General features: G+C 41.9%; 1 protein-coding gene and 1 long non-coding RNA gene across 5 annotated transcripts in view; one reads left to right on the forward strand and one right to left on the reverse strand.

Moving 5' to 3' along the window:
* Positions 1–26,015, reverse strand: part of LOC116931252 (Fanconi anemia group J protein) — a 51,259-nt gene that overhangs the window by 16,137 nt on the left and 9,107 nt on the right. Inside the window, exons 1-3 of one of the 4 annotated variants that reach the window (XM_045178983.1) lie at positions 14,485–14,724; positions 11,336–11,449; positions 10,988–11,099 (exon numbers count right to left, since the gene is read on the reverse strand). In XM_045178983.1, coding sequence (XP_045034918.1) covers positions 10,988–11,099; positions 11,336–11,449; positions 14,485–14,709 — 451 coding nt within the window. In that variant the 5' untranslated portion in view covers positions 14,710–14,724. Of the gene's footprint in view, positions 1–1,392; positions 1,532–1,905; positions 2,042–10,987; positions 11,100–11,335; positions 11,450–14,484; positions 14,725–26,015 lie in introns of those variants that run through there. The other 3 variants (XM_045178984.1, XM_045178985.1, XM_045178986.1) reach the window with 3 other exon arrangements.
* LOC123475851 lies at positions 4,299–5,166 on the forward strand. The gene is made up of 2 exons (XR_006651348.1): positions 4,299–4,525; positions 4,710–5,166. It is a non-coding gene; the product is annotated as an uncharacterized LOC123475851 (long non-coding RNA).

The following is a 26,015-nucleotide window of genomic DNA, read 5'->3' on the forward strand; positions in this document are numbered from 1 at the left end:
CGGTCAGAATGGACAGCAAGACACAATAGCAAATAAGAGCTCATTAGTTGGTCGGCTTCAAGATGAGTGGACTTTGCTGGGAACACGCACGAGAAGATCGTGATATTATGGATACATGTTATAGATGTGTGTCTGTGTGTGTGTGTGTAAAGACTATCAGTGTGTCGAATAAGCCCATCCATAAATAAAGAAAAGGGGGGGAAAAAAAATGGGGCAGCACATGTTCAAATAAAGACGGCGCCTTGAACCGGAGCTGTTGTGTGTCGCCGTGAGCAGGCGCCGTTCTCTTTGTGACGGCCTTATTTCGCAGTCGGACAAGAAGATTACAAACGATGAGCAGTAAGAGTGGGAAGCGAAAGGGCCATACACACACACACAGATACACGCAGTTAGTTGGTAAACAGTAATAGTAGTCGCGGTAGGCGTTTCTCTCGAAATTGTCAAGAGAGAAAACCTACACGAATTTACGTCGCAATACGTTCAGCTGGGAAAGATAAAAAAAAAAAAAAGAAGCGAAGCCTCGCAAAAAATGGCCATCCAACTCTTTTCCTGATAAAAAGAGAGAAAAACAAATGACAATGCCGGATCTTCGAAGAGTATTTTCACGAGAAAAAAGAAGAAATAAAAAAATGTTAACCAAATGGAAAGGGCTTCCCGCTTTGGCGTCACGCCCACGTCCCGATGACCAATCGCGCCCTCACAACCAAATCTCATTGCAAGGATTGGTACACGCACGAAATGTCTAAGGTCTCTCGCTAATACGTAATTCAATTTAAATTTTGAAAAAAAAAAAAAAACAACGTGTCAAAACCCTGCACCAAATAAGAAAAGAGTAGTAACACAAAACCCTTTTGCCCTCCCCGTCAAATCAAAATAATCACGTCCATTGGAGACAGGGGAGTGGACGGGGGGGACAACAGGTCACATCACCATCATCGTGACTTTCCCATGTTCTTCTTTTTCCTTTTTGCTCGCCCCCCTTAGCCGCCAACTGTCCGACATTATTTCCTCGGGGACTGTATTAGAGCTCATCACTTTCATATCTTTTTCTTTTTTTTCCTCTCTTCGTTGCCTCCTTCACTTGTTCCATTCGCTTTGCCGCAGCTGAAGAAAAGACCGGCGCTCGCTGGATCACTAGACCCTCCCAGATGATGGACAATCCGTTCGTAAGCCGAAAGCGACACGATTAAGTGCTGCCCGTTTCGCTGCCTGTACAATCAGAACCGACCATAGACGTAAGCAAAAAATAAAAAAAAGGGGAGAAAAACCATAGCAACGCAGACAGGGCCCTTTGCGAGCCACAACACACTATTGTTAAAGCGTTCGTTTTTTGTTTTCTTTTTTAGACTACCAAGAGAATGAAAATAAATGAGCGAATTGACGTCATCTTACCCGATTGAAAATAAGAGGATGGCGAGAGATGGCGAGCTTGCAATCAAAAACGAGGCCAATGATTTGCAACGGATATTTCCACATGCGACGTGTAACGCTGTCGTAATTGTACTAATAGGTGAGTAGCCTATACGTCGCAACGGAACGTATCTTGCGTAGAGATGAAAACAGTCTCGTTACGACCAGTGGCAAAACAGAAAAAGGGCAAAAGAAAAAAGGAAAAAAAAAAAAGGAAATTCGAAAAATAGGTACGCCATTGAAACGCAACCAAGAGAATAACAGATCAAAAAGAAAGAGACGCTAATGCGAGCTGACTGATGGCCGGAATCCATTGGAACCTTTCTCCATTTCACATTCGGCGTTCAAAAGAGGCCGGCCAATGGATCCGAAAACAAAACAAAACAAAACCAAACAAAAAAAAAAAGATATTATTTTCACTGGCATAATCAAATCGGAGGGAGCCATGCCTACTCTATTTCGATTTCAAAAAAGAAAAAGAAGAAGCGTCTTCACCTGCTATATTACGTACCGGATCAAGGTGATCTGTACTAGATTTTAGACTTGCATCTCGCCGAATCGTTGTCTCATTGGCCAAGACTATAAACTTAAACCTTCTCTTGAAACCTGAATACATTTGTCTTGCACCGTTCGAGATATGCCTACAAAGGGCAACAGCAGCAGCAGCAACAACGACAAAAAATTAAAAAAAAAAAAATAAAATACATTCAAAAAAAGAAAGAAAAGAAAATGTAATATTATGTTTTTATCTGTTTGGAATCGAGACGCGTCGATATTCGATCTGTCATTCCATCGCGTAGGGGTCCCCCCGCGTGTGTGTAAAAGCAGAAGCGGCAAAGGAGAAGAGAAAAAGACGAGACGGACTGATGGACGAACGGCTGATGTCCATCTTCAAAAGGAATCGACTGGAATCTATGCCTACACTCTTAACTATATAGAGGTATGCTACTGCCCACTGCCACTGCCACTACTACTACACCGAACAGACGGAAGCGTTGGGGCGCTGCGATGTAATCACAAACGCTTTTTCTTTTCTTTTCTTTTCTTTTCTGGGGGCTCTCTGTTTTTGCTTCTTCTTTCTTTTTTTGTTTTGTTTTTGTTTTTCCCTTTATCTTACGAGGACAGGGGCCGACGGTATCCATCGTTGGAGTGGACCCGAGCGTGGTTGACAAACATCTCACATGAAAGCGGAACCATTCCACACGAATGGAATTCCATTTTCTTCGGACTCGTCGGAGAAAATAAAAATGTGACAACTCCAAAAAAAGGAAAACATGTCCATCCGTGGAATAATACAGAAAGAGAGCCCTTCGAATAGAAAAAGAAAAAAAAAAACGTTGGAAAAAAAAAGTTTGAGAACGTTCACAATCTGTCATTGCCGGAAGTTGGCCCATATTTCTCATTTTTCATCCGTGACGGGCAAATTTTCACGCCACAAAATTGCCGATTATCATCTGAGCACAGCTGCACATCGCACACAATTCGTGTACCCCCCCCCCTCTCCTTTCATTCTTTCCTTTTTTTTCCTAGCTATCCTTAAACTACATTCGTTCGCCATCCATCCTGTCCTCAATGCCTTCAATATCTGCATAATACATACGTATTTTTTCTATTAAAAAAAAAAAAATAATAAGGAGAAGGACACGGGGGGAAAGGGATGGGTGTAAGTTTTTCCGGCTGATTGGAAGCCGTCGATTCCAATCATCGTCAACTCGCATCCGACGTTGAGCACAACACAATGGGAGACGAGCGGGGTCGACGCACGAAACGGTAACAACAGGCCGAAAAACAGATAATAGATGGCAATGATCTGCGTAAGAACTGCATCACATTCACCCCCTCAATAGAGACCCAAAAAAGAATCAAATAAAAAAAAAAGAAAATTACAAAAACAGCGAGAGGCAGCTGATGGGCGTCTGTCATAATAATAAGTAGGCCGCGCGCCGGCTTCTACCTACAGTACGTACACACACACACACACAAAAAAACAGATAGGGAGAGAAGAAGAAAAAAAAAGAGCGGGTGCAACGATACATCTAATACCTTCGTGAAAAAGATAAAAAAATGGGGGGACATACGAGATAGGAAAATAGGTGCACGCCGACAAAAGGTTTGTTTTGTTTTGTGTTTCTTTCGGGCGAAAGTCGTGGGATGAAGAGATAGGACATTAAAAAAAAACCCAACGTCATCACGGTGGCATGTTTTAGACTTGTCACTCGCATTCGAGCACGACATCATCTAACCACAAAACCAAAAAAAAAAGAGCGGGGGCCAACTGAAAATTTAAAATCAATCATGTCTCTCTATTTTTATCTCTTCTCGATTATAAATTAGGAAAAGAAAAAAGGGAAAAAATTGCGCAAAAAAAAGGAGGTGCCCCTATTACATTGAGAACATGCCGGTGCGTGTAAGGTGGTGGTGATGGTGGTGGTGGTGGCCAGACGACAAACGACGACATTGCTGAAACTCTTCGGGCGCGGGGAACGACATTTCTTAACTGCAATAATCCCGCGTCTGTTTCTTTGCCGATTACTCGGCAGCAGGCGCGCAAAACTTGTGAACGACAAATCAACAACAACAACAAGAAAAAAGAAAGAAAGAAAAACCATTTCCCGTCGGTTTCTTTTGTAGACATCGATGAACGAAAAGGAGATTGACGTTATCTGCTTATGGCATTGTTTCGAGTTGAGACCCTTTTCGTTTCAAGGCAAACACGCCCGGTACACTTCTTTCTTTTTTTTTGTTTTGTTTTGTTGTTTTTTTTATGAACCAAAGAAGGGAATTTAAAATTGAAAAAAAAAAATGAACGAACGAACGGACGATAAGACTTGAAAAAAAAAAAAGAAATACAAGAGGAAAGGTAAACTCCAGTAGCTGGCACCACCAGCTCTAAGATGAACGCAATAATGTCAAGCTACTGGTTCTACCCCCGTAGACGGTCATACAATCGATTTCAATTGAGACTTAAATGTTAGTTAAACGTGAATAATTGCACGGGACAAGGAGACATTTCAACACACACACACACGCTAGAAAACAAGAAACGCAATTTATTGTTGCTATCTCGTAAAAAGAAGAAGAAGAAGAAGAAGAAGAAGAAGACGCAAAATAAAAGGTAATGTGATCGCCCTGTCGGCAGATATGTTTGTTCCGGCAGATGGTGGCGATTGCATCCAATCCCTAGTTCTTTTTCTTGTTTCGATTTTCCGATGCGTATGCGTGTGGACATTCATGTGCTGTACGCACATTCACCAACAAGATAAGCCATCTCTTCTTTTTAAGTTTAATTTCCCTTTCAGATTCGGCTAAATAAACAGAGCGACAAGAGACCGTGACGAACGTGTGTGAGTGCCCGTAGGAAAGAAAGACAGAAAAAGGAAGAACAAAAAAGAAAAACAACATCAGAAGCGCACACACAATCGCCATCATCATCATCACAATTCATCGTGCGCCAAAAGCTAATTTTCTTGCAAGTTTTCAGACCCGCAGCGTCTAAAGCTGCCAACCAACCAACGTCACTCGCTTTTAATTAGTGATGCTTGCCACTCGTCGCCTCGGCCAACAAAGTGTCTGTGTTGTTCTACACACGCACAGCTCCATTGTTTATTCATTTCTTTTGTCCTTTTTTTTTCTTCCTCTCTTACCTCAAAACAGTGTTACGAAACGTCAGTTCTCTCTGCTAACTAAGGGGCAATCATCATTAAATGTAAAGCGAAATATTCAATCAAAAATAAAAAGAGGGGGCGATCAAAATGATATGCGCCTATGTTTTCCTTTTTCTTTTTTACCGACGCTGAAAATGCCGATGACGAAGACGCACATTCCGACTAAACAAAAGGGTTGGATATCGATACGAAATGTGCAGGCGCGCGTGCAACATGAAAAGACAAAAAAAGAATACGCCGGCACTCCTGATTAGGCCTAATTGGACCCCTTTTTTTCTTTCTTTCTTTCACAGTCCCACCTTTTTTATTTTTATTGAGAGAGAGAGAGAAAACATACTAAGCCAAATCTAAAAGTTTCATCTCTTTCTCTAAACAACAACCAAATTACTGGAGTAAAAATAATATCCAAGGAGGAAAGAAAGAAAACAAAAAAATAAAAGAGCAATTGGGGTTTTGGAAAAATAAAAAAAAAGAAAGAAAAGAAAGGGGAAAAATGAGTAGAAAGACAATCAGCAGTTTTTGAACCCAACTTCAATGCGATACGCGAGATAATAATAATAACAAAGAATTGCTCCCATATCTGCGCGTACGTGTCTATTGGCTGGATCGAGTTCCAAACATTCTTTCTAATGAGCACCTAATAATCCAACAAAAACTAGAAGAAAAAATTAAAAAAAAAAAAAAAAAAGAAAGAAAAGAAAATCAAAGCTTCAATGTGGAAAAGGGGAAAACAACTTCCACCAAATCACGGCCGCACAGCCCAGACGATGACGCGTATCCCACGTTCGTAGAATGTCGGTTTCTACCCTCCCGATATTTAATTATTAAGCAAGAGAATTAATCATTCCACATAGTCGGGGAGAGGGGGGAAAATGACGCAAACTCAGGGCGCGTTGCCCACAACAACACGAAAAAATGCACATTTTTCGTGTGTGTGTGTGTGTGTGCGTGTAGATTCAATACAATTTGACAACGAAACATAATTCGTAAGCCATTCAAGAAAAGAGAAACGATCCAAAAGAAGAGAAATAGGCTAATAGAGCCGACAACACAGACACGTTTCTATTGAGTCAAAAGATCTATTAGCTACTAAGAATTTCCATTCGAATTTTCGTGAAACGATTCTGCTATAAATAAAAGAGAGAGAAGCCACAAATTCCAACGTAGGTTATTTCTCTTTGATTTTCAATCATTTCGTGATCCGTTCGGAATCAAAGTCTTTGCTCAAATAATACAACAGCGAAAATCAATAAGAGTTGGGAGGCAATAGATAAAAGGGGCAAGTGGGGATGTGAAATAATGTCTGACGAAAACACCTTGGGCTTCAAACGCGAAAAGTTGTGCGTCTGGCTACACGAGATTGAAAGAGAGACTCTGTGTGTATATAGTGTCAAGTGTGTGCATACAGTACGTAAATAGTTGAACGCGTCAAGTTTTGGGCCGCCGTCAAACTTGCGTGTTTTGTTTTGTTTTTTGTTTGTTTTTGTTTTGAAGCGCACAGCTCCGCATCGTTGCTCGTCGAAACTTTTGCTTCAGACGCAGACACGCTTTCACTGACGGCGTTCAATGTTCTCTGCCTACACTGTATCGTTCTCACGTTGGCGGCAAAGACCAAAGGAGCGTCAAACTGAAGGGATGCGACGATGCTACTTTGACACAACAAGGGCGGCCCGCATACCCTTCGCTAATTTCGTTTTTTGTTTTCGGATTGCGTAACTTTTAGTGCTCGGCCTTTTTTTCTTAACGAGTCGACCTAATCCGTAATGGAAAAGCGGCATCGAAAAATGGATGCCCCGTTTGACCTGGTTTCGGCCCCGTATGGGCGTCTAAAACGGGCTGACTATTAATATTCAAGGCGACTAATGACAACACGGGACAACAAGTTTCAAAAGCGTCAAACGACAATCTCCCTCTCGCGTTTCCAAACACATTTAATGAAAAAGAGAGTCCAACTCGGAAAAAGAAAAGAAAAATCATATTTTAAAAAAGGCAAGGCTCTAAATCGATCAACATTTACAAGTAGGTAAAAAAAAACCCAAATCAAACTAAAAATAAAAAATCAATCAATCAAAGAAGAATAACCAAAAAAAAAGAGTAAAAGGCGAGACAAACTGGAATCGCTTTCATAAATAGCCGAGAGTCGAGTAAATAGACACGGCACCAATATAGAGACGCACGCGTACTTGAAGGCCGACTTGAAACGCAACAGTTTCATAAAACGCGCGCACAACAATAAACACGATTTAAAAAAAACAAAACAAAAAAGAGCAGAGACTAGTAAAGAAAAGAAAAGTAGTGCCTCGCGTTCCATGCTGGCCCCATCTTTGGTCAATGTCGGAGTCGGAGAAAAATTGGACAAGGATCCAAAAGTGGACGCGACCAATTTATTTCAACTTGAAGGGTAACTAGAAATGCGTAACTGGGGAGGCTCGATCTCACGCCCAATGCCACCACATCACAATGCAGTAGCAAAAGGGCGAACATAAACATTTTCAAAACCGGGACGTAAACGAAAAGAAAGAAAGAAAAAAACAGGAGCAATGACGTCCACCAGCGAGTTTTCCATTTTTGTCAACGACAATTTGATTTTGATTTTTTTTTCCCTCATTGCTGCGTGTGTGTATATCGCGCCTTCTCTTTTTCACATTCTCCACTGGTCAGCACGGGGAGAATGTTTCACCAAAGAAGAAATAAATAAATAAAAGTCGTCGAATAAATTGTTATCGTTTCCTAACTGTCTGTCCTCTGCTGGCCGTTGCTTGGCTCTTCGAACACACACACAGAAGAGAATAGAAGAGAATAGAAGAGAAGAAAGAAAAAAAGAGCTCACACATTTCTTATTTGATGCAGTAGTGCGCGTCTACGTCTGTCCTTGTATAGTTTATCCTGCCAAAAGAGCCGGTCGAACAAAAAAAAAAAAAATAAGGGACAAACAGTTGCAGGATATTTATTTATTTTTTTTTCGGGTGACATCACGCTCGGCCAAGAGCAGTAGCAGTCGACGGACACCGAAAATGGAACGAAAAGAATGATGACAAGACGAAAGAGAGAGAGAAAATATAAGCAAAAAGGGATCTGAATAAGGCGAACGGAATAACACAAGAATTGAAGAAGTGGTGCGTGTGTGTGTGTGTGTGTGTGTGCTGGTGGTGGTGGTGCAAGAAGAAGGCGCCGCCTCGGAGCTACCGGTCTTGGCCGCAATCACGAACACACATCACACACAGGAGCAAAGCGAGAGAGAGACGTGCGGGTTCCTTCTTGCTGGGGCCAGGTGACCCTGGACACAAGACCCCGTCAAGACGTTTTTCAAAGCAAAGCGGCAAAAAGGGCGACACACACACACACACTCTGGTACTGATTGGTTATGCACGTCAGGACAAAAGGAATCTCTTAAATAAAAATAAAACCTCTACAGCTTCTTTTTTGGTCGCCCTCTTTTTCTTTTTCTTTCAAATTACTTCTTTTCTCCATCTTTTTTTTTTTTGTCATCCACACACACACACACACACACACACACACAGAGAGAGAGAGACACGGCATCTTATGGCCTTTGTAGATAGTCTCCGGCTACTTGTCTTGACAATCTCGCCTTTCCATCTGGTTAGGTTTCTTCTTCTTCTTTCTTTTCTTTTTTTCCATCATGCCACCACTTATTCTATTTATTTATCTATTTCAATCCTGGCCCTTCCTTCTCTTTCTAGAAATAAGAGGCTTCGTTCGATGCATCCAACAAGTTTTCCTCTTTTTGTTTTGGGGCTTTTTTTTTCTTTTTTGTCTTCTTCCTCATTTTCCTATACGTCTCCCTTTCTATTTCTCCGTGTGTGTTTTGTGTGTGTGTGTGTCGTCCAGCTTCAACGCTTCGACTCTCTTTCGATGACGGCCGGCCTCGTAACCCCTCAACAACAACAAAACAAAAAGAAAAAAAAGACGAAAAATAAAAACAGTTGAGACACGCCGTCAGATTGGTATCATTCGCACCGGGAGAGGTAGAAAATAGTTGCCTTAAATCAAATGTAAAGGCAGTCAACCATCTTTTTTCTTCTTCTTCTTCTTCTTCTTTACCCATAACAAGGTGAAGGGGAAGAAAAAGAGAAAGAAAATAAAAAAGAGAGGGATGATTGACTAAAAACGACAATCTAACCCCCTCACTATCGCAAACAAGAGACACACGTACGGTACGCATACAAATAATGCACGTCCCGTAGTAATAACCTGTCATTGACAAGACGGCCATTGTAAAAGAGCGTTTGTTAAACTACACGTTGCCTTCGACGTGGGATCGCAGCGAAACCAAAAGGTCCGCGCTGAAACCCTCAATTACACGTTTTGGCCATCTTCTTTTTTTTTCGATCCCCTAGCCCGTTCTTGTTGTTGCCGGGAAGAAGGAGGCGCACAATCAAGAGAGGGCGTTTAGACATGATTAGCATTCACTGCGACCTTTGACAGGCCAAACGAGCGGCTGATGCCTTGCTGAAATGCGACAAAACAGAAAATCAAAGGTTGAAAGTGGGCGGCTCTCAAATTCGAGCCAGACGGATCCTCGTTTTGTCAGCTGGACGTGCGCGTAAAAATCAGCGGCATTGTAGGACAAGACAATGAAAAAGAAGAAGAAAAAAAAGGCGGTCATACTTCTCGCATCAAATGGAATCTCAAAAGAAAAACAAAAGAAAAACGAATGAAAAACGCGTAAGAGACGGAAAGAGAAGCGGCGCAGCAGACAACAGACGGACACGTAGGACAAATACCGACAAAGACGCGGCTCACGCGGGAACGAAATATCCCCCAGCTGACAATTTAAAAAGAAAAGGACGAGAAGAACAATCGAAAAAGAAAAAAAAATGGACGATAACCTGAAAGTTATTAGGGGAAACAACAAAAAAACAAAAAACATATCCGTTCCGTTTTTTTTTGTTTCCAGATGTCAGCGGCCAAACAAATCAGCCTTTGTCAATGGTGAACCCTTTGGACATGACAAGCCGAGGGCAGACGGAACCGATGCGCTGAGACCATTATGTAAATCGAGTTCAACAATGAGAAGAAAAAGTTTGACTACACAGTCCAACTAACTCTAACGCACACAGCCATTGAACCAAGACCGGCCCAGTTTTACTGCTGGCCAAAACATCGGAAGTTTACGCAGATCCAAATCTCCGACCTTAGCACAGACACGCAATCCTCTTTCAACATTTGACAGAACGGAAAAAAAAAAATGAGAGGCACCTGTGCAGCATTTCCTCCTCTTAGCAAACAAATTTCAGGGAAGAAAAAGCGGACAGAACAAGAGATTTTTGTGTGTGTGTGTGTGGGGGGGGGTGGACACAGCAAACATCGTCGCCGGTTGCGTGTTTTGATTGACCACGCAACCGGATGACCGTAAACAAAACGAAACACAAGTCAAAATCAAAATGGGAACATTTTCAATGTGTTTTCAAAACTTGAAAGCCGCCAACTTTTGACTGGATCAATCGCCCCCACTCAACCGATACAAAAAGATGGGGGAAAGAAAAGAAAAAAAAGAGGATCCCACTTTACGTGACCTCTGGTTTTTGAATAAACAGACCGTCACCGGACGGTTCCAATTTCATCGTCAAAAACGTCATAGAAAACGCTATGAATGGAAACTCAAACAAATAACAATAATAATAATAATTTTCAATGCATTTGCCGTTTCCTACTGTCATCGAGCTCGACAATAGCAACGACACTGGAAACGAAACCTTATTATTAATATTGATCCAGAGATTCACGTGCTATAGTTAAGTGATACTACGCCATGGACCCTACGTATCACGTACACAAACGCGAGTCACTTAAACAATCCACCCCCCCCCCTACCCCACCCTCGTATTCTGTAGAAAAAAAAAAAACAGCAAAAAAACGTGGAATAATTGTTAAGAGGGTCATTTTCTTACCTGCTTCCGCTCTTTGCCACGCCAGACTGGCACACAACAAGGCCAATGTTTTGCCGGATCCGGTCGGACTCTCTAGTAGACAATGTTGGCCACGCTGCAATCCTCGTATCACCTGGACAGCAGCAACGAGCCACAAAACAAATAAATTATTAATAATTATATCGACTACCCTTGTCTGTCCCTCTCATTACGTATCAATGTCAACAACAACAATAAAAAAAAAAGAAAAAGAAATGTGCGTTCAAAAGATGAAGACTGTTTAGCACGGTGAATCCATTTTTATCAACTCGATTGTGAACAGAGTGTGATCCAACTGACAATAAATGTTTGATCTATTTCGATAGTTACCTTATCCATCATGGCAATCTGCGAGGGATAAGCTTTGGCCGGAAATTCGACACGGACACCACTGATTGTGTAGACATAGTGAGGACGTCCGTCCGGCCCGACTGTGGTGGCCATCTGCAAATAAATAAAAAATAAACAATTCTTCATATTTGATTGAAAGAAAAACGGCTACATTTTCCAATTCATCTTAACCGATCAAACAAATACAGTTCATCCTATTCGGGATGTACCCGATCAAAAAGAAGGAAGGCGTACGCTGGAAGGGAAATGAGAGCCACCCGGGCAGAGCCATCTTTCTATTATCAACGAGTAAGTCAGTAGACTTCCCATTAAGTCTCTCTTCATTCGTACATTGTCCCTTATACTTTCGCTATTCCAAACAATGAAGGCACAGTCATTATCTTTCCATTTTGGTTGCTGTTGGACTTGCATCGAATGAAAAAGGGGGATTCACAGTGAGAGGAAATTTGAAGTCGTCCATTTGCCAAGTCACAGAGGCAGTGCTCGTAACGAACCAACTCATTAATTACCTTGAAAAGTCCTAATTATTCAATGCATAGATGGATTGACTAGCTGTGCCGAGAGTTAGTGAGACAAGACATTCTCATTGGCAGCTTCTTTCCTTCGCTAATCAATGATCAGAAGAACGAATCGATTGCGTAACGCACAGCCTCTATTCATTATCAAATATTGGGGAAAACAGTAGCAATTTCAACCATTTTTTGTTTTCTTCTTTTCATTCAAACAATTCTAATGAACACAAAAATAAATAAAAAAAAAAAAACGACCAAATTTTGATCCAGCCATATCCAAATAAGGACTGTCTGCGCTTTTTGTTTGGTCTATCGTGCGATCGTCATCTCTCCACTTCTGGATGGTCGGAACTGTTTCTTTCTTATTTTACTTTGATTGACGATGATACTCATCGGATAATATGGCCGACTAACGCAGGTGACGGAGAGAAGGAAAGGAGAGGGGGGTCGCCACCTGATTCATTATTCATTAAGAAAATACATGTAGGTTTAAACAAGTTTGGGGGCGAATCAAATAGAACGGAAAGATTTCTGTCCAACCATTTCTTCTTTCCACGTGCCGTGCACCTGGAACGTGTGCTCACTTTCCTCGTAAAACGACGGGGAAAATTAAATTAGAAAAAAAGAAAACAGGACGCCGAAAACGTTAGGCTTTTGTTTGCCTGGACACGGACCTAACTAACCAAACGCAAAACGCCGCTTGAAACGCATTCAATTAATAATCGAGAGCTTTACAAACAAATGGTCACAGTCTTTCTGCGTGTGTCGTGCTACATAATTCAAAAATAATAAAATGACCAACAAACACACAGGCACACCAGCAAGACTCGTCCAAATGGAGAGAACCGCAGTGGTTATACTTTGCAGCTGACAGGTGCAAAATGAGAAAGACGAGAGGGAGAAAAAAAAACAACAACAAAACAAATGAAGAAGAATTCAATGTCTCGACGCAAACCTCTTGTTTGCTCTCCTTATCATTACGCTGTTTCCTTGACACGACAAGGTCACTAATGACTAGGTACAAAATAAGAAGAAGAAAAAAAAATACGAACTGGACTAAATTGGGAAAACGGGAGAGGCCACCTCTATCATCAACCTGACAACAACAACAACAACAAAATCAAATGAAAACGAAGTCGCGCGTCTAACGCTTCCGTCGGACCACCATTTTTTCCCTTTTTTTCAATTTAAAAATTACTATGGACAAAGTTGATTTGGAACACAAAATAGCGCAGGTTAGGCGACAGCTTGAGGAAACATAATTTCCCCAACAAACAAATCACCCACCTCTTCGGTACTTGCTGTCCGTTTGACCTCTAGCAACGCTTTGGAAGTTTCATTTTTTGGGAGGGAAACGCACTCACACGACTGGTTCAAATTACGATTCAGATTCCACACTTCAAGCTGTTTCTCGACATTTGAAGTTTCTCGCCTGTCAGTCATCAGGTGAGACTAGACACCAAAACCATTGGGGCCTATAAGGGCAAAACAGTCAAATCACCCCCACAGAGATTCTCGAATTTGAACTTGTCGGGTAATTTCTATGTGGAGGGGACGTTACAAGTCGACGGGGTTTGCATGTTGGGCAGAGGGTTGTCAAGTCGAACGTCGTTTTGAAGTTTCATCTAGCTCATGGGAAAACTTGTAACAGTCACGCCGACAGATTCTAAACGATCAAACATCCAATTTGATTGTGTCAAGACTCGAGGCAACGTATGCTCGGCCTTGGTCCGTCCGTCTCCCGCGTGCCAGGAGATGAGAACAGGACGCTCGAAAACTCATTACAGCCTCGCGATAATAATAACAACAAGCATGCCATCACTTCAGCCACACTAGCAAGATGACAGGAGGTGTAGGGGGGAGAGATCACAACAAAAAAACTAGGGACTAACACTGTCGTACTACAAACACCAACTCGGCTTTACGAAACTGATCTGGCATTTAGGTGTCTAAGTGTCAAAGTTCAACCTGTTTGCAAACAAAGGGTGGTGTTGGATGTTTTTTTAAACTAGGTTTGTTTTAGACGAAACACATTTCTTCAAGTTTCACACACTTTATGCTCTGCCTGCCTGCCACACTTGCATCAAACTCAAGTGCTACATTACATAAATTTGAAATGATTCTAACTTTCATCAAGTAAACCAGCATCAGGAGGTAATGTCTTATGAACTTGATTAATTCAATGAAACTGCATGGATATTTTGTGCACCCTTGACGGGTATTAGGCCACCCATCTTTAAAAAAGAATGAAATGAAAACCCAAAGTATTCAAGTCAAATAGCTCTGTTGAGGAACAGCCAACAAGAATCAGGTTTTCCACATTGTCACCAGTTTTCTACCAGCTGCAATTCAAAGTTCATGTTAATGAGTTGTATCGCAATTTTTTGTTCTTTCCGGCTACTGTTTGCAAATCACTTGAGGCAGTATCTCTGCCATGCTGAACAAGAGATTGTGTACGTGGTCAACGTAAATTGGTTCAATCTTAATGGCAAGGTAGTCGAGCTAAACAGATTTCATCATAATGGTAGGCAATCGTGTATGCAATCCTACTTTTGTCAACGATACTGACGATTGAGTGAATAATTAACGGGTAGTACAAGGTAACACGTATCTTACCTTCGAACTGGTTTGTTGGTTTGCGTTTGATAGCTTTAATAAAATAACTTCAAGGACGAAGAAACTGAAAACAGAAGAAAAACAACGTGGTGAAGGGACAGGATCGGATAACAAAAAATGCCGGGAAAATGACAACGGAATTGGAATTTTCGTCTGCTCTCTTTTGGCGCGTTCGTAACTTGGATTTATCTGAAGAATTTTTTTTTTAACGACAGAAATTTCCATTATTTTATGGAAAGCCGATTTGTTCGTGTATATATTAATGGATTATTAATTTTACGGTAATTAGGCTTTAGAATAATGCTTCCTAATGTGTCACCAAATATACAGCAACGAACCAAAGTTTTTAAACGGTGTCACTAGGTGGCGTCGAAGGCGAATATCCATGACGCCGTCTACCGTGATTCAGCGTTCATCGGGAACGGAATTACATAAGATCTTACAAAAAAAAGTTTTATCGCATTAGTCTTTCACAATGCCACTCCAAAATGAAATGAAGAAAAGGAATTTGATTGAAGCGAAAGGCCAAACCTAAGAATTTGAGAAGCCAAGTAGGATACAAACATGAACAAACAAAAAAATTGCCATTTGAGTAAATTTCGTCTAGCATATATTGATTTCGACGCGGTTGATGGAAATGCTTTCCTTCACCTGCTTGGGGCTGTAATTTCGAATCCAATCAAATATTTCGAGAATTTTCAGCGAAAACAAGAAAGAGCGAGTGAAGAATTCAACGGGACTTGATCACAGTCACTGCATGTAAAAAGGCGAATCCTTTATATTGTTGTTGGAGTCTATGATTTTGTTATTTCTCTTTTCCTCTTCGCCTTTAATCTGCTGCGTATCATTCCCCTCTATCTATTGCGACATAAATATTCCAAATTGCGATTTATTTCAAGGTTTTTTTGTGTCTTTCCCAAAAAAAAAAATGTCTTTTAATCTCTGATTCGTGCGTGTTGGTATATAAAGTTAACGCTGAAATTTCCTTTTCGGACACTCGGGTGGAAATGAAGGAGGACGGCGAGGGGGGTTTGTTTGCATATGTGAGGAGGAGCAGGCATCAAAGCATTTTGGAATAGAGTGAGGGACAGGAGATAGAGAGAGGTGATGGTGGGGGGGGGCTGTTTGCTTTGCTTTTGTGTGTCCAGATGGAAAGGGACGAAGAGAGAACGCGGTTCCCAATTGACAGGCTCATGAAGCATTTGGTACCTGCTCAGCTTATTAATGCGGGCAAGAGCGCAGCAGAACGAGAAACCTGTCGGGCCCGACTGAAGTTTTTCTTTTCTTTTTTTTTTTCTCTTTCGTTTCAACAAGAAAGAGGGGGGGGGGGACGTCCGTCCGCATCTGAATCAGGCTACAGGCTGCTTTGATATGTGTCTGTCTGTTTCCCTTTTTTCTCTGGCGTGGCGTTTCCTTCCCAAAAACATCCCCGTGGTGGCTCTCGTTATTTCAGACTCTTTGACTTAAAAAAGAAGAAGAAGAAGAAGAATATCAAAGGCGGATACATTTATATAAGGACCTTGTTTTTTTTATGTAGACGAAGACGAAGAATCCACCCATCACTTACACGGTCAACACACCTGAACCGCCTCGTGTGTGTGTGTATATGTATAGGAAAATGGTGGAGGGACGGGGGGAGGAGAAGAATCCATCCGTCCAGTGCAGCATAGAGCTCTCTCTCTCTCTCTCTCTCTCTCTTTCCTTGGGGACGATCTTTGTCGTTCGTCGTCATGGCAAGTGCGTGTAGCGTGCTGCTCTTTTGCTCTGCTGGCCTTCGGATAGCCTTCTTTGGCGGCGCCTGCTCTCCCAAAGTTTTTCTTCTTCTTGTGTTGGTCGACAAGTTCGGGAGCGAATCCATCTATTAGAGAAACCGCGCGACCGGCTACCGTCTTACGGGCACGCCATCCTTCTACGGTCTTGAGGCATTTGTTACCGTGCGTCAACCACTTATACACACACACACACACAGACACACGAGTATGAGAAAGAAGACTAACACTATGACCTTTCCCCTTATTTTTGTTCTTTTATTTTCAAAATATTAAACGTACGGTTATACGGTTTAGAATCGTTTGCAAACGAATCGCAGTTTCGATTCATTGCAGTGTGTGTCAATTTTTCGGTTTTCTTTCATTTTTTTTTTTTTGAGTTTACAGAAAATCAATCATAAACAAGAAGACGCGGGTTCCGCCAAAGGTTTTTCTTTTCTTCCTTATTTTGTTGTTGTTGAAGATTTTGACGTAAGGCTTTCCCTGTTTAAGAAAGGAGAATGAAGAAGGAAGGAAAGAAAAAAGATGTGGATGGAATCGACGGGAGGTCTATCATCATCGGTCGGTTAATAGAAAAAGCCAAAAAAATAAAAAATAAAATAAAATAATAATCAATTTCCAAGAGATGAAAAAAAAAAAAATATCGTTTTTTAAAAATTTCATTTCATTGGAAATTGTAGGCAATAGGTGAGGTGCCCATCTGGCGCCAGGTGGGCGACTAAAGATATTACACATAGCCCAGTGGTGGTGGTGGCGGCGGCGGCGGCAATTCTCCGGGTTATAATTCATCACGACCAATTGCCATCTTTTCTCAAACGACGGATAACTCGAGTGACACTGCGGCGCTAAATCAAATCCCTCCGGAATGAGTGGAGGCCCCCGTTGAGAGGGCAACCAAGAGCCAAGAGGCTTTTCTCTCTTCATCGCCGTGTGTCATTAGACTCCCCGTGGCAAACTCTTAATGAGAACTCCTTCTCTCTCTTTATAGTTGATTGGCATGGACTCGCTTTTTACTTTGCGCTAGAAACACGGACGCCGGGATTTTTTAATTTTCTTTTTTTTTCTTTCCCTCTATTTTTATGAGTCGACGACGATGTCGCGATGGCGGCAGCTGCTGGGTGAGTCCTCATCTTCTTTATTTTTTACAGACGTGTAAAGGAGAAAAACAAAAAAGAAATTGCCCCCTGTGCGCGAATGAAAAAAACTCCGCCCATTCGCGTACCTGCCATTGGTCACTCCTTTTTCACAAGGCGGAGGCCACCGGGGCTCTTTACACACTTTACCACAAATGAAAATATAACGAAAAAAAAAAAAAAAAATGAAAAAAGAGGAATCATTTCGTCTCTCGTCTCGAAATGGGGAAAATCAAAAAACTCGGAAAATATTTTCAAGGATTTTCAAGAAATCATCGCGGCGGCAATAACTTTTTCGTTCAAGTGAGGCCCTCCTTGACGGAGTTTCTCTTCAGCCAAAAAAGCCAAATTTCAAAAACGAAACGATACCCTCCACGTACACAAAGATCTACATAATAAACACATGAAAAGAGTTTTGCGTCGTGCAAGGAGCGCTCTAACATTACGCCCAAAATAAAGAAGAAAAAGAAAAAAGAGAAATGTACAGAAGGGCAGCTGGAACGATGTCAATCTGCCGCACTTGACACACGGTTAAAGCGAAGCGAAATGAGAGGCCACTATATAACCTATACAGTTGCAACGTTGTAGAAACGCGATTCGTTCTTCTTGATCAGACGACTAGATTGACCTCGGTCGCATGAAACGGGCCGATCCGATATCTCGCAAAAGAGTCCATCGCGTATTTATACATACACACACACACACATCTGATCTTTGTGTTTTCATGTGTATTAAAAAATGGGTGTAGGAGAGCACGGGCACGAGCAAAGCCCCAGTTGTCAGTAAAAGGTTAAGTATCGGAATAAGTGGAAGAGGGGAGAGATGCTGGCCAGCCCATCCGGGTTATATAGACTTTCTGGGTGCGCATAGAGGCAAGCGGATCGCCGAGCACATATTGCCGCGATTGAGAGATACATAAACTAATACGCCATTCGACGACAAAGGAAAGGCACCAACGGTTGCAGGAGCTTTTATTTCCATCGTGATAGTCCCTCTTCTTATACATTTATACACGTTTTTATGTGTCATCTCTATAGCATCGAGTGTCTCTATAGAATATTGTACGGCTGCTGGACGGGGGTGGGGGGTAGAAAAAAGAGAGAGACCCAGCTGATGTCTAGTAGTGATGCTGCTACTCTATATATCTATCTATTCGATATATAGCCTATCCGTTTGGCTGCGTGTGTGTCTGTGCGCGATTCTCATCCTTCAAGTAGGGGGGCGCTTGCCCGTCAGGGAAAAGATGGCCCGTGTCCAAACTGGCCGGACTATTGGGAGGGGGGGACAAAAAAGTATATATAGCAAACGGAACGGATATATCCCTCTGTTCTCTTTTTTTTCTTCTTTTATCGGCACAGATGGATCGTAGATAGTGCCGGACATGGCTAGCACGATATCGCACCCAAAAGAAATTTTTTTTGATTTTATTTTTTTTTTTTGCAAAGTCTACATGGCAATTGGGCAATAGGGAGAAACAAGGAGAGGGAGTGATGGCGATATCTACCAGTTGTTATGGTTACATGTTTTTCTTATTCAACAAAAGAAACGCATACAGGCCAAACACGAAGAGCAGCGCTGCGACAACTCGACCTCTTTTTTATTTCTTTCTTTTTTCTTCTGCAATGGCCATCGTCCGCGACGCGCTACCAATTTACATATAGAGACTGCAGTATTGTTGTCACATGTGTTGATAACACGTCGCTTTGGACTGGGCCCCACACGCAAACCGTCACGTATGGCATAATCAAATAATGCATGGACGCCCAGATTTCTAAATGCACAACTCAACATTTGATCAATTCTTGCTCGTAGATGTGTCTCTCCTCACTTGTCGGTTTGGCACAGGGCAATAAGCATCGCCGCGTTCTTGCGGATTCTCAGACGCTGAATTTGTGAGGCGAAAACATTCCTAATGTGTATACTACACGACCCTCTATAACACATCTGTTGTCCGTCATTCCAACGGTGATGCCATTTCGAAAGCCATTTGGAAAAAAAAACACAACGAGACTTGCTGCATATCGCGTCAATCTCAACCATTTCATCGCATATTGAACCATTTTTTTGTTTTTTCGTGCAGATACTTAACGGATGACACGCCTGAGGATGACATCAAATATTATTTCATCTAGAGGAAGGCACTCGTCGCAAGTACTCGTTTGTTTGACTCGGTCTTTCCTAACTGTATACTATATACAACGTCAACTCAGCAAAGCACTTTCGACTGATCCACAATCATCGGTTGTAATGCATATCTGCTCTGATGTTTATGATTATATGATTTCCCTCCCTTTCCCAATTTTTTTTTTCTTTCTTCCTCTCGTGGATTTACATGTTTCCGAGGGGTAGCGAATGACTGCCGACCCAAAGTTCTTTCTTTTTTTCTTTATTCAAGTCATCTACATTTTTACGACGACTTCTTTGCATCCACGCGAGGTCAACGCGGAACATTTGCAAACGATGGAAGAGAATAGCGTGTCGTTTGTTTATTGGGAGCCAAAAAAATCAGACTATTTCAGTTGAAAAAAAAGAAAGAAAGAGGGGCGAAAGACAACTGTGTCGGTGGTCGTCCTGTTTTTGGGGGGAAATCAGTCCCGAATCTGGAATTATATGGAGCGGAAACGGACATGGACTCGTATACGCCATTATGTTTCTCTATACGTTCGTTGTATATTTTGTAATGCGCCTTACCAAAGAAAAAGTGTACGAGCATATCAACACAATAGGCGGATGGAACAGGAACACACACACACACAAAAAAATAAACAAATAGAAAAGACTTTTGTGTTTAGCTGGTCTCCAGCACTATTACAGATATTGTCGATAAATATCCGTATAGTTACATCCGCTTAATGGATGACATCGTTTCCAACTTTGGCTTCTTCTTTTGTATGTTTTTTGTGTGTGTGTGTGTGTGTGCCTATTATTATTCGTCCCCCTTCTTTTCCCACTAAGACTCTATATCTCGTAGCGCGTAAGAAAAGAACAACACATGTCATCTTCCTCTAATTACGTGCTGTATATGCGCGCACAGCACATCGATTTGATGATACACTGTGAAATGATAACCTCTTTAGTGTGTGGCTGACTGGGTGATGCGGATCAATTCAAACCACCACGAAATAAAAGCGCAATAGAGTTCTCACGATTTCTGGCCGTGTAATACAATAGCGTCTCTCCCATCACCTTTAATCACGAAGACAACACGACAAAAGAAGAAGAAGAAACAGCACAGACGCAGGCACTCGGCAATTACAGGTGAATTCTCTGTGCGGGCTGGCTGCGTGTCGTGATGGCGCGCTCAGACACACACAAGTGAACGATCACGAATCTTTTGGCTTAGACGGGGGGGATCAGACGGTGATGATGGAACGACAATGATGATGATGACAATAATGATACAGCTCCGTTAACGAGCGTGTATTCTCGCCGCATTTTGTGTGCGTCTGTCTGTGTGTCGTAAGCCACTAGGGGAATGTGCTCTGCTGGTGGGCTCGTTTGTGCTGTGGCGCACGTACGTGTCACCATATACGACCCGCTTTTATGTGTACACAGAGAAGATATAAGAGACTCATCAACGACGATTTGGTGCAGTGAAAGATGTCGAGCTCGTCTGTCTCCTCGTCAAAAGGTCATCAACTTCATCAACAAGCGAACAAACGCAAAACGCCAGCACAGCCCTTTATTTTGATTTTATTTATTTTCTATCCTTATATTTGAAAACAAAACTGACGCAACTTCAATTGTTTACATTAACCTTAATTGCGCACACAATGTCTATATCAAATATAGATACTGCCGTGACGTACCCCCTCTATTTGATTTAAAAATAAAACAAAGTAATTAACGTCAACAGGGACGTGCCCGTTATGCAAAAACGGCTGATGGCTTTCCCGGCTACTGTCTCTATTTGTCCACCCCGTTTGAAACTGGCGGTGGAAAAAACAGAAAACAAATACAGGAGTCGCAATTGGCAAATGTGTGGCGCGATAGCGCGTTACGTTTAATTGCCGCCAAGCAAATGAACAGGCGACATGCTTTTATCAAGTCGAGACGGGGGGGAACAAAACAAAACAAAAAAAAAAAACCAGTGGCGACGACAGTGGTGGTATGTAAATTTATATACAACGAAGGCGCCAATGACGGGACTAAATTAACGACGAGCAACGAAATTGCCAGCGACAAATGCAATAGTCGAGCAAAAATTAGATTTTCGTATTGCGTCTTTCTCTTGAAATAGACGCAAATAAGAGAGTCATTGCCGATTGCGTTTTCGGCCAGTCGAGTGGGTGGCGTGATGACGACGCATTCGCAATGAAGACAGCGACAAAGCACCGCGTCCTTCCTTTTCGCCCATTTCGGCCGCTAACTTGGCGACTGCGGTTCCTCGGCCAATGCGAAATTAAAACTTCCAATGGATGTACGAGTGAAAGGTGATGATGTCAAACGACCAAACCCACTCCCGTTCAGATTGAATAATTCTGTATCGACACGTTGCCTCAGGGTGGGGCTAGTCCTCAGGGTTTGGCTTTCATCGCATTTTTTAAATTAAATTTTATTAATTCTTGCGATATATCGATATAATCGACGCCGTCAACGGCATTTCACAATGACGTATAGAGAAAGGCACGAGTTATTGGGCGGCAGAAAACTTTCAAGCAAAGAAATGAAACGTAAATTCAGACCAAAAGTGAGGCCGTGTATCAGTCCAAACTTGTAAACTACGCGGAACAATTTGTCCAGTTGAGTGAAAGCACAAGTTTTGGATAGAGGATAGCTAAACACAAAAAAAGTAGATTCCTTTCTGGACGCATATTCTGTACGTGTGCGCATTGTTCGTGAAGGGATAGTGACGTGATCAAACATTGAACTAATATTCAACTTTGAACGGAACAAGAAAAACGAAGAGGGTCGGCATTCTGTAAATGGATTTACAGGGACATGGCTCAAACTCTGAATGTTGTACAATTATTTCAATACATGTGCCATATATATATAGACAGGCTATATAGACATCCAACGGGGTTGGGGTGGCTTCAAGTGGAGATAAGAGTTTCGATTTTGACGAGTTTCAACTTGGCTATAGATGGAACTAGGAGGAAAATAACCCAATAGCAAACGCCGAGTTAAAGTCGGAAAAAAAGAAAAGGCCAATGGTGCGGCCATCAGAGAACGGCACGCGAGATTCAACTTGCTGTATAGACTGACTGGCCCATCATCAGTCGATTGGAAATGTTGTGTTGGTATGACAATGTTCATCGCTTTTCTACCTGATGGTCGACTGCAGGCAAACTATCGAGAAAGTGCGGACAAAACGGTCCTTTTTTCTTTCTCGACTGCAACGCACATTATATGTCCTATACATGTTAGATTTGAAGGCAAATATATGGACCATGTGTGATATGCACGTCGTATCCAAATGATGATGCGGCACGAGGATATCGACCTTTCCCTTCCGCCCTCCCAACTCGTACAGAAAAAAGGAAACCTATCGCGTTATTACGCATTCCACTGAACTGAGGATGGCAACTCTCGCCCGATTTTCTTTTCTACATCCCTCCCCCACTAACATGTTTCTCTTTTCTTCGCAACGGGGAAATGCGTCGTGTTTTGTTACGCTGGTCGTCAAGTTCGTTGCGTCAAAAAGGGGGGAAAAGAAGAACAACATACGATACTGTTCGGCATGTGTTTCTAAATACACTCTGTGGTATTGCCGGCCCACTAACCCTCCCACACATCCTTCCATCCTTTTTAGTCTTGCATGTGATTTTCCACAACAACAAAACAACTGAAAATTAAAACGGAATTAGCGCGGAGGAGACCCGCATAGCGAATGCATCCGGACGACGGGCGGACATTGCATCTACTGATTTCTGCCATAGACATTCTTCCGGTCACTAATAGATGCGATGACACTCATTTGAATAGAGGGTGTCATCGTCTGCGAAACCTTAGATGCAATGGCGGCTTTCTTTCTTTTTCTTTCTTTTTTTATTTTTAAACAGTGCCGCAGACTTCTCAGTTTTTTATTTTTTCGCTCTCCCCTTCATTGTCTACTCAAATGTTTTGTCTTATTAGATAAAAGCTCTCTCTCTCTCTCTCTCTCTCACAGAATTGAAAATATTTCCCCCCCCCTCTTCTTGTAGAAAAAAAAAAAAAAACAGATTTGTTTAAGACTTTTATTTTCGCTCGACGGATTTTACCCGCGCGTTCATTTTTCGTTTGCGGGAGTCGAGGTCGAATGAGACAAAAAAAATAAAATAAATCTTCACTATAAATCTAATAATAGAAAATGATGCATTAAAATAAGGAGGGGGGGAGGAGATGGGTTGAAAGATTAATCCCGACTTAGACACACACGTCTCGCTCAGAGTGTGGTATAATGATGATCCGGCTTTAGCAAAAGAAAGAAAGGAGCAAAAAGGTGGGGGGGAGTGTTGACAAGAGACGCCTTTAAATAAATATTCTTTGAGTGTGTCGGTCTTTTTTTTGTCTTTTTTTCCGTCGCCATGTCGGCTTTTGTTTCTCTTGCATTTGCGCGTGATTTCATTGGCAGCAGCTAAAGAAAGAGACTCTAAGGCGCCCCGTTTTCGGTGGTCAAATGAGTTTTTTTTTTCTTTCCTCTTCTTCTTGTTCTTCGTCAAGAAAAAAACAAAAAAGCGGCTGATGATAATCAGCTTCAACGGCGGCACAAACACAAAACAGGAAAGAAAAGGGGAGATGAGGCGGATAAACGAGATGATGTTCTCTCATCCGTTTGTTTTATTCATCGATCCGAGTGTAAATGGATCTGAAAAGTTGCCAATAAAGCCAAAACACGTCCTCTATTTTTGAATAGGTGGGGAATTAGGAAAATGATCCCTCTCTATACACTTTTTTTTTTAAAAGAAATGATTAAGGACGGCCGACCAAACAAGATCGCACGCAGTCTCCATGTGAGCCGGCCAAAATGAAGGGCCTTCTCCAAATTTCGTTTCAAAGCAATTAGCCTATCCGTTTGTAAATGGAACGAAAATGGCCTTTCGTGTCTGGTTTTTTAACGGCCGTGATCCGTTGCCCCATTGTGTGCACACACGTTCAATTGGAAAAGATTGGCGCCCACATCTTGCTCCACATCTACTCTCTCTCTTTTCTTAAAAGGAACAGAGTTTGTGCAATACGCGAGTGCCTTCCGTTGCCCTTGCATCCGACAATTGGAAACATCCAATCCGGATGGACACACAAAAGGAGTTGGCATTGAAAACGGACCCAATTGTTCGGGTACATGCGTCTCGTTACATTTCAAACTGAACGACACACAACGAGAAAAGAAAAGGGATGAAAAAAAAACAAAACAAAAGAAAAACGTTTGGCTTTTTTCAAGTAGCGATGACCGGATTCCCATCTGCGCCTTCAACGTATTTTTTTTTCGTTTTCTTAGCGCTGCGAGTCTTGTCGTCTTGTCGCCAGATCTCGTCACATTCGATACGCCTGTCTGCCCTCGCTGTCCGCTCCTTCCATTACACACCTGACAAATGGCCATGACCACCCCTCATCCTGTCCCTCCATCGTCACATAGTTCCCCCCCACTTCTTCTAGTACCTCTGCCTTTCTTATTTTTTGGCTTTTAACGGGCGATGATGATAATCAAAGAAGCTACTAAATGTGATTGGGACATACACTTTTGTTAGTGGTGGAGGTCTCTAGATGATACGAAAAAAAAAGAGAGAAAAAGTCAGACGAATCTGAAGCGCCACAGTAGCCCAGCATTATTGGACCGTCTTTTCTATTTTCGCCGCTTTTCAAACTCTTAAATTTATTTATTTTTTTTTTTTTTCTTCCCCAGGGTTCTCTCAATTAAAACCAAACAAGAATAGAATAATTTAAAAGTAAATAAGAAAAGAATGGTGACTTGATAACGCGTATCAGGAGGGGGGTCAGGACAAAATTCAAAGTAACCCCACCCCAAAGGTAACCGTAACACTTAAGGAAAAATTTAAAAAAAAAACCTTCAAAAATGTTTGACTACAGTAGAGACACACGGTGGATTTAGATATCACGTCTTTTTGATCCGAGATGTCGACAGGTATATCCATTTGGGTGGAACACGTGATGATTTTATTTCCATCCTCGGTGTATTTCCATGTGTGTGTGTGTGTGTGTAATAATAGCCGAGCAGTGAACTGCTTTCCGCGTCTCTAGTTTGCAGCTCTTATAGACATGGCTTTCACACACTTACGACATGAATGAAATCAGGACAGACTATAACCCCTTCCAAATAAATTTCGAAAAACAAAACACGTCCTTTATTCCGGCGTCAGGTAGAAGTGGACATGCACCTGAGAACTTGCTCTCTTTGTGGTACGTACGGTGAGTATAGAAAATCAAAATGCGGAATTTTTATCGTTTGATTGAGTGATGGCGACAACACAACAACAACAACAACAAAAAAACGATTCATCGATAGGGTGTAGAGTGTAACGCGATGGCCATCATATAAAAGAAAGAAAGAAAAGACTGGATCTTGGGGTGTATGCACTCCCGTTTGAAATCACGCTCCATCGATCGGCGTTAACTGGATCCCGGCTATTTTATCTGCGTGAAATCATCCTGCATGCATGGCTACCTTGTTTGTTTTGGTTCTAGCCTT

Source organism: Daphnia magna, linkage group LG9 (assembly GCF_020631705.1).
Source record: "Daphnia magna isolate NIES linkage group LG9, ASM2063170v1.1, whole genome shotgun sequence".
Taxonomy (NCBI): Eukaryota; Metazoa; Arthropoda; class Branchiopoda; order Diplostraca; family Daphniidae; genus Daphnia; species Daphnia magna.